This window comes from Rhinopithecus bieti, unplaced genomic scaffold (assembly GCF_001698545.2).
Source record: "Rhinopithecus bieti isolate Rb0 unplaced genomic scaffold, ASM169854v2 scaffold_28163, whole genome shotgun sequence".
Lineage (NCBI taxonomy): Eukaryota > Metazoa > Chordata > Mammalia > Primates > Cercopithecidae > Rhinopithecus > Rhinopithecus bieti.
Window position 1 is genome coordinate 902,349 of NW_016813718.1, and position 18,763 is coordinate 921,111.

The 18,763-nt window shown below is 38.4% G+C and overlaps 1 protein-coding gene and 1 pseudogene across 4 annotated transcripts in view; one reads left to right on the forward strand and one right to left on the reverse strand.

The window, feature by feature from the left end:
- RNF150 (ring finger protein 150) overlaps window positions 1–18,763 on the forward strand; it is a 278,640-nt gene that overhangs the window by 201,565 nt on the left and 58,312 nt on the right. For all 3 annotated transcript variants that reach the window (XM_017848919.1, XM_017848921.1, XM_017848920.1), the window contains exons 3-4: window positions 5,030–5,101; window positions 6,957–7,039. In XM_017848919.1, coding sequence (XP_017704408.1) covers window positions 5,030–5,101; window positions 6,957–7,039 — 155 coding nt within the window. The remainder of the gene's footprint in view (window positions 1–5,029; window positions 5,102–6,956; window positions 7,040–18,763) is intronic.
- On the reverse strand, window positions 150–849 carry LOC108513222 (uncharacterized protein C11orf98 homolog pseudogene; annotated as a pseudogene). Its single transcript, XR_001880821.1, has one exon. The product of XR_001880821.1 is annotated as an uncharacterized protein C11orf98 homolog pseudogene (transcript).

Sequence of the window (18,763 nt, forward strand, 5' to 3'; positions counted from 1 at the left end):
TAAAATGTTGAAAGTGGTACTTTTTTCTTTATGTAATTTTTTTAATGGGGTCTTCTCTGTAGGTGTGTAATTTTCATGCCACCTACAAAGAAATAAGTATGCATATACTGATAATACTTCTTTTTTGTTTTTTGTTTTTTTGGTTTTTTTTTTTTTCAGAGTGCTAGGGCTTTATTACAAATGGAGTTGACTGCTAGAGAGGCCCTTCTCCAATCTTTCTTCTGTACTGTCTTCCCTCCCAAAGACATTCCTCTAGGGGAAGTCAGTAGGCCATTAAGTAGGAGGAAATCTGGAGAGTGAAAAGGGGCACTGCTTTTGTCAAAGTCCTCTAAAACAACCACTGAGTCTGAAGGCTGGCTCCAGTTGAGAATCTTCTACTGGAAGAGGTTTAGCTCTCATCTTCAAGGTCCTTCATTTCTACATTCTGGGGAGCTTTTGTCTTCTTTTGCCTTTTGAGCTGTGGTTCACTAGTCCTGGCTGGCTTTGAAGGGGCTTCCACTTCCATGGCTGCCTTCTCTTTCTGGGCAAGCTGGATCTGCTGGAGGAGTTTTCTGCGCTTCTTCCCTGACAGAGTAATGTTGGCACATGCACTGGACGCCCGCTTCTTGAGGTGGTGCCGCGTGATCAGCCCTTGGTCTATCACAGCCCCGACCACCAGTGCCTCAGACGCCGCTCCCGATTCAGCACCCGCCGGCGTTTGAACAGCTTCTTCTTCAGCTCGGTTCGGGACCCATTGATCTTTCCCCCCGGGAGCTCCCATAGCTGCGATCGATAATACTTGTTTACATGCATATGGAAATTGCATTTTTTCAAAACTTTGTAGTGCTTTTTCCCTAATTTTGTTAATCCAGAACTCTTACAGAAAAAATATATATATTTTATTACATGATCCCATATCATCATATACATCTCAGAAGCTGATTTTCCTTCCCCAGGTATCTGGACCATCTGTTCTGCCCTTGCCAGGGAAGACTTTCATATCCTTTATCTGCCACTGCCAAAATGCTATGTTTTTCCTCCTCAAAAGAGGAGAAATTATGTGCATCATTTATCAATAACATACAGAATGAGGCTTAACTCAAGGAATGTCACAGGAAAGGGAATGGAAGAGAATACCATTATACCATTTTTTAGAATGATTAAGGAAAATATGTCTTCCTACCTTTGTGAATCATTTGATTTCTCAGGGCTTCTAGGAGAAAGGCCTCATAGACTTGTAGTTGAAGATGACTTTATTACAGTCATGCACTGCATAACTACACTTTGGTCAAAAATGGACCACACATACGACGGTAGTTCAATAAGATTATAATATCCTGTTTTTACTGTATCTTTTCTATGTTTAGATATACAGATCCTTACCATTGTGTTACAGCTGCCTACAGTATTCAGTCGTGCTGTACAGGTTTGTAGCATGGGAGCAATAGGCTAGACCATAGAGCCTATGTATATAGCCGGCAGTATCATCTAGGATTGTGTGAGTATCTTCCATGATTTCACACAGTGACGAAGTCACCTAACAATGGATTTCTCAAAATGTAGCCCTGTCATTAAGCCACACATGACTGTCTCTTTTACTCCCTTTCCCTCAATCTATTAATTCTGCTAATTTGGGAAGCCCATCTCCGACTTAATCCTCTGCTGAACTTCTTTAACCTCTCCAGGGCTCAGTCATACAAATGCCAGTAATGGAATTCGTCTTTCTAATTCCCTAGCCATTAACTTTACTGTTAGCCAAAATCCCTGTTACCTTAACGTCAGCTTGCTTTACATTTCCTCAAAGGACATGCCATTTAAAAAAAATAAAGGCAGCCTGCATTATTTTAAAAGGGCATGGAAAGAGTTTTTTCTCTAGAAGAGATTGAGAGAATGTTTTCAAAAGCCATCTATTTTTATTCAGATGTAGCCAACTGTTAAGTTAAATACACAACCAAAGTTTAATGCAGTCTTTGAACTTCCCCTACATGCCCACATTTAAAAAGAGCATATTTCATTTGCTAAAACATTATTTTAAATGAAATTGAATCTTGAAAACATTATTTCTAGTTCACCTGCTTTTTAAAAATGTTGACTTCCTGGCCGGGCGCGGTGGCTCATGGCTGTAATCCCAGCACTTTGGAAGGCTGAGGCAGGTGGATCATGAGGTCAGGAGCTCAAGACAAGCCTGGCCAACGCAGTGAAACCCATTGCTACTAAAAATACAAAAAAATCAGCCAGGCATGGTGGCCGGCACCTGTAATCCCAGCTACTTGGGAGGCTGAGGCAAGGGGAATCACTTGAACCTGGGAGGCAGAGGTTGCAGTGAGCCAAGATTGCACCACTGCACTCCAGCCCGGGTGACAGTATGAGACTCCATCTCAAAAAAAAAAAAAAGTTCCCTTTGAGTATAATCTATGACCATTGTATGAAAATATATTTTCTACTTAATTACTCTGTTTAGTCTTCAAAAAAAATTTTAAGTGATTGAATTAGGTGTGATATTATGTAATGCCAGTTAAACACAATTGCAAAATAATCTGAGTTCTTTACTGAAAAGAAAACAGTATTTGTTTCTTTAGGATTCAGATTCTTATTCTAAATAAAATATTCTACAGGTCTGTGGCATTTACTTCCAATAACTAGTAGCCCTTTCTCAATACCTTTCAATCTTTGCCCCAGGGTCCATCAATGGAGAGCAGCCGTCAGTTGATACTGGCTAGGTTTGCCAAGCTAGGACCACAGGTTTGCTTACCTTACAACGTGTATCACTTACAGTTTGTCCCTAAATATTCCCGTTAACTGGCTAAATTTCTCAGGTTGTTTTCCGAGCAAAAAAAAAAAAAAAAAAAAAACACAACAAAACAAAAAACAAAAAACCACTATTGGCTTAAGATTTTATTAACTCATTATTTAGAGTTTTCACTAGATTATAAATTAAACTACAGTTGATAGGAGTGTGTGTGTGTGTGCGCGCGTGCGCATGTGTTTTCATTACCATTTTTTAAAACCCAAAGCTATACTTGGCACAGAATAATATAGATTGAATGATTGACTGCCTATTATTGAAGGCAGCTTGATTCTATTTATATATGCTGGGGATGTAGGGGACAATGTGAAGCAAAAAATAAGCACAGGCCTGCCCTCAGGGAGCTTATCTGAGGACAATCTAACAGTAATTGATCACAAAAACACATTTCAAATTTCAAATGTGACAGTGCAGAGGTATAAAGTGTTATCAGGGTCTAGATGAGAGGGATCTTGTTGGATACATCTAGGAAGGACTCCCTGAATAAATGATTTGAGCTAAAGTCAAAGGATGAATACTTAAGAACCAGAAGAAGAGGAGAGGAAAGTTCCATCATGTTTAGTTCACCTCAGTTCAGTTCTTTTCCTCTCAGTCTCCTGTTTTTCCTTGGTATTTATCACTAAAGACTTTCTATTTTTGCCTGCTGCCTTAGTTTGCTAGCTACTCATGGACTTCTGCATAAATCTCGATGGTATAGGTCTCCTTTTAGGAAACAGCCAAAACTTACCCTTCTGATAAAAATGTCAATATTATTTTAGATATGAAGGACAAACTACCAAAGAGAAAAATGAATTGACAAGGAAAACATCTTTTCTGCTAATTACTTTAACTGCTGTGTGTTTAGAGAAGTGCCACATGGTAAACACAGTGATTCTGATTGACTGGATGGTTGGTTGACTGATTAGCTGGCTAGCCAGATGTTGGATGGATGGCTGACTGGCTGGTCAGATGTTAGATGGTTGGCTGACTGGCTGATTGGTTGATCGGGTGGTTTTGTAAAAAAAGGTGAGGGTGATAGATGAACTTTGATTTTGAAGTCAAACTTAATTTTATTCAGATTCTGACTTACCTTTCACTAATTCTGTGATATTGGACAATTTACTTAAGCTCTGTAAGCCTCAGTTAATTCTATTAAATAGTGCTTTTCTCATAGTTATTATAATATCAAAGGTGATAATGCATATATAGCTTTAACATGGCACCTAGGATATATTAACTGTTCACTAATATATGTTCACTATTTTAAAGAAAACCAAGAAGCTTGAGTGCTTTTTCCAAAAGGAACAAAATTAGTGAAAGCAAATGATTAGTCTGTGTTTAAATGTTAACCCTCTTAATCTTAGTCCTTCTAATGTTTTACTACTACATATACACATCTATTGCAGACCAGAAATAGATATACCTAAGAAGAAGATAAAACATGTAGAAAACTCACATGCACATGAATGATTTTTTTTTCTTGACTGATTAAAGTTTAATTTACTCACCACCCTATCCTTCTCCCAGTTTTCCTCATCACCCTCTGATTGCATTATTGCAGGGCTCATTAAGATGGTAATTTTCTCTGCCAAAAATGGGAAGAGAGTGATATATTATTTCTTGACATGGATCGTTGTGGTTACTCCGGTGTTTGCTTTATAATTATTTGCTAAACTGAACATTATGTTTTATGTAGTTTTCTGTATGCACACTCACACTTAAACATGCATAAAGGAGGTAAAATTGCCATGTGAGAATGTGATGGAATAGAACAAAGTTAAACCAATGTTATGCCTATATGAGCAGATTGGAAGGAATATCCAAGCAATGAATCCTGATTGTCAAAAAGAGGAGATGAAGTTTATTCCAGCTACTCCAGATTGACTATCTCTGTGTCGCAAATTGAGTGGCTAGAGTGACAAATTACTAAACTCCTTTTTTTTTTTTGGCTAGTATATGCACATATAACCTGCACTGTAGAACTATAGGGCAGGGTCTTTGTCACATGCCACTTGCTTAACACTATGCATGAAGAACTTCTCTCTGTGGCAAAACTCTCTTATAGACCTCAACTGATAGAGCCCCCTTGCACAAATGCCGCTATGCACAAATGCCGCTACCCCATCTTTTCTAGTCATGATTGTTTGCATTCATGCCACATGTGCATGATTTCAGAGCTAGCTGCCCTAGTATATTAAACAACATCAGAAATGAAGTTAAGAATTACAGATCTTTATTATTAACAAGCACGTTTTGGTTTTTCAGCGCCGACTGGGGGATGCAGCAAAGAAAGCCATCAGCAAACTCCAGGTCAGGACCATCAAGAAGGGTGACAAGGTAACAGCCTCTTTTCTTTTTGGTGAGGAGCTATTCAAAGAAGCTTCTAACTTTTCTTACAGCCAGGGTGGAAGAGAGGAAAGGATGGCAAAGGGAAATATATGCTAACAGTTGTCCTATCAGTATATGTTATTATACTCTTCTTAATCAAACATAATTTAAAGTTTCTTATAAAATGCATATACTATGATAATAAGATAGTTGTATAGAAAATATGAGAGCTGGGCACGGTGGCTCAAGCCTGTAATCCCAGCACTTTGGGAGACCGAGACGGGCGGATCACGAGGTCAGGAGATCGAGACCATCCTGGCTAACACAGTGAAACCTCATCTCTACTAAAAAATACAAAAAAAACTAGCCGGGCGAGGTGGCGGGCGCCTGTAGTCCCAGCTACTCAGGAGGCTGAGGCAGGAGAATGGCGTAAACCTGGGAGGCAGAGTTTGCAGTGAGCTGAGATCCGGCCACTGCACTCCAGCCTGGGCGACAGAGCAAGACTCCGTCTCAAAAAAAACTGATAAGTGTATAAAAAAATAGATGAAGCCAGAATGAAATTAGTACACAAATGGATTATCTAAAATATGTAATAGAAATGGGTCTCAAAATTAAGTTGTAGCTTTCTAGCAGCCAGTGCAAAGGAAACAATATTCAAGTAATATTTCATGAGTTTATTCTAGTGTCCCACAAGATAAAATCAAAGTGGTTGTTCCTGATGTTATGACCTGAGAAAGTTTTTTCATGAATCTTTGCAAGCAAGACAGCTTTATGTGCTGAACTATGTTCTCCACTCAAGTCTACAGTATAAATGCAGGAAGTATATTCAATGCCTCTGAAATCCGGTATTCAGAACCCCAAGGTTGACAGGTGGTATGGCTCATGCCTATAATCCCAGCACTTTGGGAGGCCAAGGTAGGTAGATCACTTGAGGCCAGGAGTTCAAGACCAACCTGGACAATGCAGCAAGACCCTGTCTCTATAAAAATTTTTTAAAAACCAAAACACAGAGCCCCGAATTCATTTCAATAGTCTCCTTCACTGTAGAATGATATCATAAAGCCAGAAGCAATAGTATATCTTGAGGAGGGAAAACAAAGCAGTCCTGCCCAGGTTTACGGGCTTCTAAGGGTCTTCCTTATTCCCTAGGCCAAGTTAGAGCAATGGATTAGAATACATGGGTTTGGAGCTCCTTGGGGCAATGTAAGGGATTTACAGCTCCACATATAAGCAGGTATTGTCTTTATTCTGAATAATTGATTTATCTCACAAATTATGTGCTATTATTTTCAAGTATATAAAACACCACTGGGCTTATAAGATAAAATTTATTTAAAGGCATTACTAAATTTAAAGTACATTTTAGTCAGTATGTTATTTCCCCTCAATCAGAGAGTAATAAAAGTACAAAGACTATTACGTAAGCACTATCTTATGAGGCATCGAAAGAGGTTTATATACTTGTAAAAAATTGGAACTACCATTTTGTGTTAATATTTATTTTATACACTAGATTCCAGAAGAATGGATAGATTAAATATCATTCAGATAATTCACCATAAGTATTATTTCTCATCCTGAAAATTTAGATATGTTGCCTCTGATTATAATTAACAGCATTTTTAGTAATGTACTTTAGAAAATGGTTTTCCTCACCAAAGCACTTGAAGCGGAACCTAGAAACAAAAAGTAGAGGTTGGAAGGAATGGAAACTAGTCCAAATGATGGTAAATTTGATTTAAAAACTGGCACCAGCACTACCAAAAGCTTTGCTCCAGGCAAGCTCTCCTTGGGTTTTAGCTTGGATATTTACACAAGAGATGAAGCTAAGAAAATAAGCTCATCTGTGCTTCCTCTGTTGCAGGAAACAGAGTCCGATTTTGACAACTGTGCAGTTTGTATTGAAGGGTACAAACCCAATGACGTTGTCCGGATCCTGCCCTGCCGGTGAGTCACTAGGCTGCCTGCTTTTGATTGGGTTGTGTGTGTGGAGCATGCCTGCGTGGCCTCTCTGGCCCAGTCCTGCTGGGCATAGTGCTGCCAGGTCAGTCTGCCTCAACACTTCTATGTTTCCATTGCAGACAACCCAGACATTCTTGTTTTTGTATAACCTTTGTCCTTGAAAACACTGTGTCATGAACTGTGTTTCTGATCCCCTATCCCCTTTGCATCAAAGGAAGTATACTGCTATGAACTAGAACTTCATGATACAGAAATTTATGATGTGGCCACCAAGTACACGTTTTCTTGAACAACAGATCTTTGATGTTCAGAATCAATTCTGGCTTTTACCGGTACTATTTTAATTAAAATAATAAACTCTGAAAAAATTTTTGTGAATGATCATGAACAGTGTGGTAATTAGAATATGTTCAGAAGTAAGTAGGAAGCCAAGGACAGATACCATGCCCTTTTTTTTTTTTTTTTTTTTTTTTTTTTTAACTAACAGAAAGAGAATGTGACACTCAAATTCCCACAAAATTCTTGCATCTAGGGGAGGATGCCAGGCATAGATAGTTGGGGAAACTCCCCAGGTGATTCTCATATAACCCTGTTCCCTCTCCCTAACTGAAATTCACGAGAAGTTGTCTGAATTCTTTTAAAATTGTTAAAATTAAATAAATTTAAATACTTAAATCTTTTAAAAGTCACGTAAAATCCATCCTCCTTCACTGACAACCTTTTTTAGTGTTTTTTTTTTTCATCTGTGTAAATGTCCCAAAATAAAATGAAATTATGCCTTAGTGGGAGAGTCTTCATTTAGAAAGACTGACTTTCAATATTCTTAGATACTTTAGGCCAGGCACGGTGGCTCACACCTGTCATCCTAGTGCTTTGAGAGGCCAAGACAGGAGAATTGCTTGAGACCACGATTTCAAGAACAGCCTGGGCAATAAAGCAAGACTCTGTCTCTACAAAAAAAATTAAAAATTAGCTGAACATGGTGGTGCTCGGGACATGGTGGCACTCGCCTGTAATCCTGGCTACTCAAGAGGATGAGGTGGGAGGATCCCTTAAGCCCAGGAGTTCAAGGTTATACTGAGCAATGATCACGGCACTACACTCCAGTGATCACGCCACTGCACTGGGCGACAGCAAGACCTTGTCTCAAAAAAAACACAATTCTTAGAGACTTTAAAAGTAAAGTAGGAAAACATATACCACAAAGATATAAGACAATTTACATATTCATAAAGCAATGCAAACGTAAGGACTGTTTACTAGAACTACAAAAGAAACAAAAATTACTTTAGAGGAATGGCTTAATAATCCCAAAATGACAAAGAGTGGACCAAAAAAGAAGTGACAGGATACTAAAATTGATGCATAAACTCCCAAGGGAAACAGACCTTGGTTGAAATGTGCATAGGCAAATTGATCATTAGGAAAACAGGCGTTAGGGAAGTACATCCTGGTGGCCCCAGCCAAAGCCTTCAATTGTGATTCACTTTCCCTTAGTTTGTAGACACCTTTCTCTGAGACGAAATCATAAACAGAGATAACTGAAGATTTGGTAGTTTCCTTCATATGAGGATTCGCTATGTAAGTTCTTTCTAGTTATTACATACACTTAGTGCTTACTCAGTGATTTCCAGAAACACGGGCAGACAAATGCAGTATGTGAACTACAGAATGCCTCTTGGAGCAACATCTTTTATCTCTGCAGTATTTTTATTAAAGGTTTTATAAAGCCTCTTAGGCCAGGCACGGTGGCTCACGCTTGTAATCCCAGCACTTTGGGAGGCTGAGGCAGGCAGATCACTGGGTCAGGAGATCAAGACCATCCTGGCAAACATGGTGAAACCCTGTCTCTACTAAAAAAAAATACAAAAAAATTAGCCGGGCGTGGTGGTGGGCACCTGTAGTCCCAGCTACTTGGGAGGCTGAGGCAGGAGAATGGCATGAACCCAGGGGGACGGAGCTTGCAGTGAGCGGACATCATGCCACTGCACTCCAGCCTGGACGACAAAGCAAGACTCTGTCTCAAAAAAATCAATTAATTAAAAATAATAATAATAATAAAGCCTCTTAGATATAAGCAAATAAAGTGCTTTCCTTTATTTTTTCTTGAAGATTATTTAGAGCCCTGTGCGATTACTACTAATAAAAGAATTCAGAGCCAATTAAATATCTTCATTCTTCTGAAAAATCCAAAGATATTTACAAATGTAAATTAAGAAAATCTGTTTTAAAAATTATATACGTAGCATTACTTTAGCTCTACAATTCATACAGTATAAAATAGTTTATTCACTTAAATCTCTCTCATGAATAAACTTCATGTTACTACATATATATATATATAACTGCTAGAGATTGCATAATATCCAAGGCATAGATGTACCACAATTTAATTTTCCATATCCTTATTTGGGAACATTTTTGGTTGAGTTCAATTTTTATTTATGACAAATTGCGTTGTTTTAACAGTGTTTAGATTTTCATGATGTATTATTCCAGATCTCCTTTTATATTGTAATTTTTTGGAAATATTAACCAAAAAATAGCATTTTAATATTTACCACAGAAAATAAAACCTTAGGGATTTTAATATACATTAGCCCTTGCTCTTGGATAGTTTAGTTTGGCTTCAGGCTCCTCCTTGTTTAAATGATTATTTGATTCTTATCTCATTCCTTGATTTTGTTTCATGTTCCTTATTGTCCATCTACTATTATTTCCATACTATGAACCCTGCTTTAAATAACAAGCATTTGAGCATTTTCAAATACAGCTATAGGTATGTTAAATTACTGTTTGATCTTTTTTTTTTTTCTTTTTTTTTTTTTTTTTTTTTGAGATGGTAGTCCATCGCCTCTGTCGCCCGGCTGGGAGCAGTGGCCGGATCTCGCTCACTGCAAGCTTCCGCCTCCTGGGTTTTACGCTTCTCCTGCCTCAGCCTCCGATTTAGCTGGGGGACTACAGGCCGCTCACACCTCGGGGCCCGGGTTAGTTTTTGTATTTTTTTAGTAGAGACAGGTTTCACCATGGGTTAGCCCAGCGGAGGTCTCGATCTCCTGACTCGTGATCCGGGGGCATCTCGGCCTCCAAAGTTGCTGGGATACAGGGCTTGAGCCACCGCGCCCGGGGGCCTGTTTGATCTTATACTAGTCACACATATCTATTCTGAATAGCTCATACATTTTTTCCTTGTAGATTTTAAAATCAAGGTATTTTTCTGCTTGTTGCTGTTTTCTGCCAGACAGTTTGCACTAATGGATATTATCAAACAAATGCACTGGCGTTTGCTTTTTGCTACATAATTTTCTCTGGGGTATTATTAAGCCTTTGCTCCTATGAACTTCATAGACTCTCCTTCCCATTATTTCCAGGCTGATTCATCCACAGACTTCTTTGCATCTCCTTGGCATAAAATCTGTTTCAAAAAATGTTCCAGTTTATCATCTCCCTTCACTCACTTTTTTCTGTGGTTTCATAACTCCTGACATTCTTGATGCATCTCTTCACTATTGTTTTCATTTAGGATGTCTTTCCAAATTATACTCTTGTGCCACAACTTTTTCAAAATCATTTTATTGCTTGTCTCTTTCTGAGACCTGTGAACAAATTATGATGAATTATTAATAAATGCCTTCCTCTCTTTATTTGTCATAGCAATTACTAAAGTCATGCACATACACACCTACCATTTCTTCCCCTTCATCCTTTCTTCATCCAGTCCCTCTCTAGCACGTGAAGGTGAGGCCCCCAGGAGTGAGCCTGGATGTGTACATCTACCATAAGCGACAGACCCCCTCAGCCCACAAAGCAGTTCAGCCTCAGACAAGCCTAACTTCTGTGGTTTAGATTTGATCCTATACACCACTGAGACATTACTCGAGACACTTTGGTTTTGCTACCTCATACGTATGCCAAAATATGCATTACACTATATTTTAGGGGTGGTTTTTGTATCTAAGGTTAGTATTTGTGATTATGATTTCTAGCCACAAAAGATGTTTCATTTTATTCTCTTCTCTTGCACGGAGAGTAAGTTAGCCTCTCTGATTCTTCCATGGCTTTTATCTCATGGTGTCCCTACTGTTCTTCAGGGATTATTCATTTCAGCCTGTTGAGCTTCTCAATTTCAAATACACAGTGTCTCAGAAAGAATATGAATTCCTTAGGCAGGCCAGAAGTCCTTATTTGCCATTGTTTTAAACCAAAGCAACAGATACACCATTTCCCTACATTCCTATGAAATTCTCTTCTATCTGTAATTTATCCCTATAGCATTATCACCAGTTAGGGAAGATACTAGTTTCTACTACTGTTTTTTTCTTTGGTTTTTGCAAACTCTCCTCCACAACGGATGAAAAATGTAAACCCTGTCTAGTAATACACTTTTAGTACCTAAATGCTTCATTTGGAACAAAAACATTTTGTAGCAACTGTATGCCAGCAACAGTGGAAATCCCCAGCCATGAGAAGACAAATGGCATGATGCATGCTCTAAAGGAAATAGGCTAGTGGGAGAGAAAGGAATTTAAATAAGTATTCATGATAGAGAATGGTATGTGTAACAATAATAACACAATGTATTAAAATGTTGGAGGAATTAATACCAGGCACAAGGAAGTTAAGAAAGATTCTACAGAAAAAAAAGTAATGTTTTCATATTTTCTAACAATGGTTTATATTGTCCATTGCATCCTCATTCTAGAAAATTTGTAAAATGGGTAAATATTTAAATATCTGCCTAACTCCTTCATGCAGGTAACTACTGCTATCATTGTTATATATCGTCTTCTTTTTGTTTCTTATGCTTATTTTGCAACTTTAAGATACTATTGTCAATATCATTAACTATTCTGTTCTTTTCACATACATTGTAAGAATGTGCTAGAAATGGTATTAGATTATTGGGGGTCTTTTTTAGATTATTTGTGGCTCATTTTGACTTTCCTTTGGCCTTTGATACTATTGACAGAAGCTGATCAAACTCTAAGGTGCATAAACTGACCAAAGACCCTGGGATGTTGGTGCTTATATAAAACTCACTCTTCAAAGATCAGGGTCTTTTTCTGGCCCAATCAGAATTTTCTACTGAGATAAAACAGGGAGGTGTCCTGGCCCCCTTTAGCTTATTTTATAATATCCTTTGATGAGTTCTTTGCATGTCGCCATCCCACCCCACTACAGAAGACAGAGAAAAGCAGCTTCTCATCTTTAAATACTTACTTTGATTATGTGCTGTGTAGGGGCAGCATGTCCCGCTGGGTTATTATTGTCAGAGTTGGATTACAAACAAAATTCTCTAAAACTCATGTTATCATCTTTGGTAGATGCCTCCCAACTTTCAACTTGTTCATAAACAAATTACAAGTTTAGTATATGTAGTCCAAAAATCCAAATGCTAAATGCTCCATATCTGAAACTTTTGGAGCACCGTGATGGTCAAGGGAAATGCTCATTGGAGCGTTTTGAATTTAGGCTATTTGGATTCGGGATAATGCACACATTCCAGAATCTGAAAAAAAATCCAAAACACTTCTGGCCCCAAGCATCCCGGATAAAGGATGTTCAACTCATACTGCATATAGTTCCATTTTGTAAATAGTGTTTCTCAGAGGATACACCAAGGAGCAGTGTTGTCAATCCCACCTGGACTTAAATGAGGTCTTATTTGGGAGCAGGGGGACATGGTTGTACCAAGTAAATACCTAACAACACCTATCCTAAAACAGTTCTTATGGAAAAGCCTTAAACTGCTGCTGTTTAACATCTGCACATTGAAGCAGATTCCAGCATTAGAGAGCAGTGCTGACTTCTCTGAGCAGCCTCTGCGGCGGGTTCCATCAGTGGCTCTGCAGGCCCAGGTTTCGCAGGCCTGTCTTTACAGCAGAAGTTAGTTTTGCCTGAGCAAGGTTACCTGTTAGATCAGATAATACTGGAGCTGTGTGGGGGTTGTGTGCATGTGTGGTGTTTGCTTTTCGGTTTTTGTTTTTGTTTTTTGGTAAAATGTATATAACGTAAAATTTACCTTTATAATCATATTTAAATATACAATTCAGTGACATTAAGTACATTCGCCTTGCTGTGAAACCATCACCACTGTCCATCTCTAGAATGTCTCATCCTCCAACATGAAACTCTGAATTCACCAAACAGCAATTCTTCATTCCCCTAGTCTGGAATTTTGTGCGCATTTTACTTTTAATTTGGGCTTTACTTTTGTTAACAGAAGAAAATGTCAATGAAGGAACTTAGATTCGATTCAAGAATGCAATTAAAGTTGGCTAACTAGAAATTGGTATTTACATGCTCAAAACCCTGACAAAGTGATAGTGTTATACATTTATATTATAGAAATTGGTATTTACACACTCAAAACCCTGACAAAATGATAATGCTATACATTTATATTATTATAGAAATTGGTATTTATACACTGAAAACCCTGACAAAGTGATAATTTTATACATTTATATTATTATTGCTATTGTTACAATACTCAGATGATATTATTCTTGTCATTATCAATGGTACTACTCTGGTTTCTGTGACCATCACTAACATCATTCCCACCGTTGCTTCTTCCCTGACTTTCTGCAGTAGGCTTCTCACCAGTCTCCCTCCTTCTACTCCTGCTTTTTAATTATGCATTCTGATAAGTCTATTTTTAATTGTCAAGCTAGATTAGCTGGCTTTAGGTACTTTTACAGCAAGTACAACTTCAGACTCATTAAGTATAACAGAAGGGTGACTAAAAAATTATTCTTCAAGAAGGTTAATTGGAATGTAATTAGGTCCTTCTGTTTTTCTAAAATGTACTCCTGAAACAAGGTAAATTCACAAGAAAACTAAAAACATGCACTATTTCATATTAACTCCCTACAAGAGATTTGGGTTGGCTGGTGCGATTGCCATGGTTTTTATTGGTGATTAAGAAGCAATCTTAGCAAACTTACCATTGTGTCTCATTTGGATTTTGCACTCTGACTTCTTCGTGGGGACTCACCAGAATAATTCATGTGTGGAATAACTGTATTTCTCTCAAGCAAGGGGAATGTTTTTATATTGTAGATATTCAACTGTGTTCTAGATTTTTTCTGTTTGTTGACAGAAATCTAAGAGGCAAATTTGTGGCCTACCTAATAACCAAAAGGTGTTTTTTAGCCCCATCTCTTACTCTGTTTTATGTCTCTATTCTTTTTTTTTTTTTCTTCATTTGCTTTTACAATGTATTTTTGGATACTTGCATCTTCCAGTCACTAAGTTTTTTTCAATCTGGTGTACCCCAAAACTGGAGCTTAGCTCAGGAGGGTTCTTGGCTTCACTCAGGAAAAAATTCAAGAGCAAGCTGACAGTGGCAGAAAGCAAGTTCTATTAGAGCCACAGTGTACAGCAAAATGGCTGCTCCATAGACAGAGCCAGGCTATGCCATAGGCAGAGTGGCCCAGAGTAGCACTCATGGATTGCCAGCTAGCTATATTTATACCCACTTTTAAACAGATGCTTAATAAGGGGTAGGTTATTCATTAACTTTATAGAAAATGAGCAGGGAGTTCTCAGAACTAGATAAGGTCATTTCCAGATCATTGCCATGGCGTCATTTATAGACTGTCAACCAGAGGTTGCCCTTGTTGCCCTCTTGGTCCTAGCTGGTTTTGGCCAGTTTCTCGGCTACATCCTGGTTTGATCAGGAGGGTCTTGACCAAGGCTCAGAAAACAAGTCTTGCTGATCTCCTACTTCATTTTCTAGAATAAACATGTGTTTTCTGTGTCTTCCAAAAGTTTGTCAGCATCATTTTTAATTAATCTATAATATACCATGTGCCATAATTTACTTGCCTATTTTTGGACACTTAAATTGTTACACACACACACAACTTTCTCTGCTATTATAAATAAGGCTGTGATAAGTAGCTCTGTCTAGACCTTAGTTCACATTTTAGATTAGTTCCTTGTTTCTAAGGTTATACATTTAAATTGCCAAATTATATTACATAAAGTAGTATACAAGGAGCTTTCCAGACAGAGCTAAGAAGAACATTCCAAGCAAAGGTAACTGTGGTGACCTGGAATATTTAGAGTATGATGCTTGTGTTGGCGATGGGGCTGGAGAGGAGGCAACCCAGATCCTTCAGGGCCCACATGTCTGGGCTGAGGGGCCTGGATTACAACCAAGTGCTGGAGGACCCACTGTGAGGGGTTTGGTTTGTGCTTTATACACAACACACTGGCAGCAGTATGCAGCATGGTTAAGAGGGATCTGACTGGAGTCATAGGGACCAGTGAGGAGACTATTGCAAAGTCCAGGTAGGAAATGCTAGAAGTCTGAATTGGAGTGCTGGCACTGTGACATAGAGAGGTAGACGTATTCAAGAGAGATTCAGGGGTAAACCAGATGACTCAGCGTTTGGAATAGTTGAAAATGGCTGCCTGTTTCTCTGATAGGCAGCTGATGGATACATATGTATTTGCTTGCATTTAAAACATGCTCATGTCCATTTAAATTCTAAACAGAAAAAAATATATATAGCAGCTTGCAAACTATCACTCAAAAACCATAACACAAAAAACAGATTTCAAGCACTGAAAGGAATTTCATCACTCACACACGTGCATGCACATACACACATACACACACACGCAAACACACAAACTCCACTTGAGGATCAGCCTTGACTTATCTTTTTAAGCCTTTCTTCAGAGTTATCCAGTCCCAAAGCACTCTCACAACCCGGTCTCAGAAGCAAAGCTCCATTCTAAATAAATAACTGATTCTATTTGTAAACACTGTGTTACCCTTCCTCTTTCTCTCCTTTTAGGAATAAGGTCAAATTTCTGTATCAGTTCCAGAGCTCCCCTTTGTAATCTGGGACATAGAATACGTTATACTGTTTACTTTTTTAAAAATTTGCAATGTAAGGCTATACTTTTCCAAAGACCAGAACATAACTGAAAGCATTAGTGTTGAAAGAGATGAAGTGGAAATGTATTAAACAGTTTCATACGAGACCAAAAATAAAAAAACAGAATAAATGGTTCCTGATACAGAACAGTAATAGTGAAAGGAGAAATAAAGTTTGTATGTATAAATTGTGGCAATAGATACTGTAACTTACAAAGGGATTTCTAATGACATTTCAGTATCTGAGTCAGACAAAAGAACCTAAAAGGGATAGACCTGGAGACTTGGAAAAGGACTTTTTTAAGGGCTGTTGAAAAGTCAAAACCCAAATATGGTCTACTAGTTTTAATGAATTAGTTGTTATTTTGTACCATGTGTCGACAATTGACACAACATTCATAAATCATCCCTGTCCGTCTAACCAGACAGACAGCTGCTTTTCTGTCTCAGTTAATGGGACTAGTGTATATTTTTAATATGGACCTCATTATTAGTTGACTCTTCAAGTACTATATTCCGTGAACTCCTGTCCCCAAGGACAGGGGCATTTTTCCCCTGCCAGAGAAGCAACACTGGGAGACATTTAGTGTAAAGCACATTGAGAAATAGTAGGGGAATCCATTGATAAGGCTTTCTAAACACGCACAGACTCTAAGGCTCACAGTGACTTGCCTGCCTGCTTCAAATTGATTTAGTGAGGTTTACTGAGCTAATGTAGGTGACAGCACAGTGCCCACACCAAAAATGTCGTTATGAACAGCGTCTTGAGTCTGACAGGCCTCAGAAGGTTGTCTGTTTGTTATGTCCTACAGAGCTTCCTTATCCTCATTGGACGGAAAGCCCCCTGGTAGTTCATAGCCTCCTTGCTCCTCCCTACACTCAGATATAAGATTCACATCTTGGATCCTTAAAGACAACCGAGGCAAAATCAAAGTTGGGCTCTGATATTCATTTGTGAAATTCCCTCTTTAGGGGCTGGGGCAGCCTCTCATTCACTCTCCCTGCCAGGGATGACATGATCATAATAAATAGCATAACATGAGGAAGAATTATGTTTAAAAAAAAAGTGAACATCATTTTAATATTTGAAAACTTAGCGTTACCATCAAGTTTTACTGAAATCACTGAAAAAAGGCACTAGCCCCTTAACATTTTACAACCCAGGGATCAGTCTGATTTTTAGATGAAGGTCGCATCTGGCTAAAACGGGTGAAACCCCGTCTCTTACTAAATACAAAAAACTAGCCGGGCGAGGTGGCGGCCGCTGTAGTCCAGCCTAATCAGGAGGCTGAGGCGGAGAATGGCGTGAAACCCGGGAGGGAGCTTGCAGTGAGACCGTTGATTGCGCCATGCACTCCGTCTGGGCCACGACGACGAGACTGCGCCTCAAAAAAAAAAAAAAAAAAAAAAAAAAAAAAAAAAAAAGATGAGTCAATGAATGAATGTGTAGAAGAAATTCCAAGCTTTTATGAGTAAAACAAAAAAAATGGTTTACAGATTGCTGTACTGTGATGAGGATTCCTTATGGAGTCCTATAACTCATGAAGTCAAAAAAAAAGTGCATTTTCTAGCAAGCAGGAAATGGCCTTGTCTGATTTTACCTGCGGTGCTGGTTAATAGGCTTGATTAGAACGATTTTTTCTAGTTCTTTTTTTTAAAAACAGAGCAATGGATATTAGCTGGATTTTCGTAGGATTTGTTATACTTTTTATCATGTTATGGGAATTGGTCAATTCTATTTATAGCTGTTTATAAATGTGTTTTTAAAAATAACTTTCAAGGTTTCACTGCTAATTGTGCAAAATGTCAAAACAGGAAAAGTCTAAAGAAGTAAACAAAAATAATCTGACCACCCCAGAAATAATCATTATTAATATTGGCATAGTTAATTTTTATAATACACATATATTAATTTTTTTTTTTGAGATAGAGTCTTGCTCTGTCACCCAGGCACCCAGGCTGGAGTGCAGTGACCGGATCTCGGCTCACTGCAAGCTCCACCTCCCAGGTTTACGCCATTCTCCTGCCTCAGCCTCCCGAGTAGCTAGGACTACAGGTGCCTGCCACCTCGCACGGCTAGTTTTTTGTATTTTTTAGTAGAGACGGGGTTTCACCGTGTTAGCCAGGATGGTCTCGATCTCCTGACCTCGTGATCCACCCGTCTCAGCCTCCCAAAGTGCTGGGATTACAGGCTTGAGCCACCGCACCCGGCCCATATATTAATATTTTTATGTTTTTAAACATTGTAGAATCAAGCAATTAATATTGTTTTCTTCTACTTTCTTCTCATTCAACAATAAAAGCATTTTTTAAAACTTTAGAAGTTATTTTAAATTATTTGGCTGGGTGCAGTGGCTCACGCCTGTAATCCCAGCATTTTGGGAGGCCAAGGCAGGCGGATCACTTAAGGTCAGGAGTTCAAGACAGGCCTGGCCAACATGATGAAACCCCGTCTCTACTAAAAATACAAAAATTAGATGGGCATTGTGCCAGGTGCCTGTAATCCCAACTACTCGGGAAGCTGAGTCAAGAGAATCGCTTGAACCTGGGAGGTGGAGGTTGCAGTGAGCCAAGATCGCACCATCGCACTCCAGTCTGGACAACAAAGCAATACTCTGTCTCAAAAATAAATAAATAAATAAATTATTTAAAAATTTTTAGTAGTTGCATAATAGTTCATTTTAGTGTTTATTTAACTACCCTCCAACATTGGTCAGCATTTAAATTGCTTTGTTTTTCATCATTATAAAATCATGAGGTTAGCTGTTTATGTATTTATTCTGTATTTATTCCTTCAGATACATTCCTAAAAG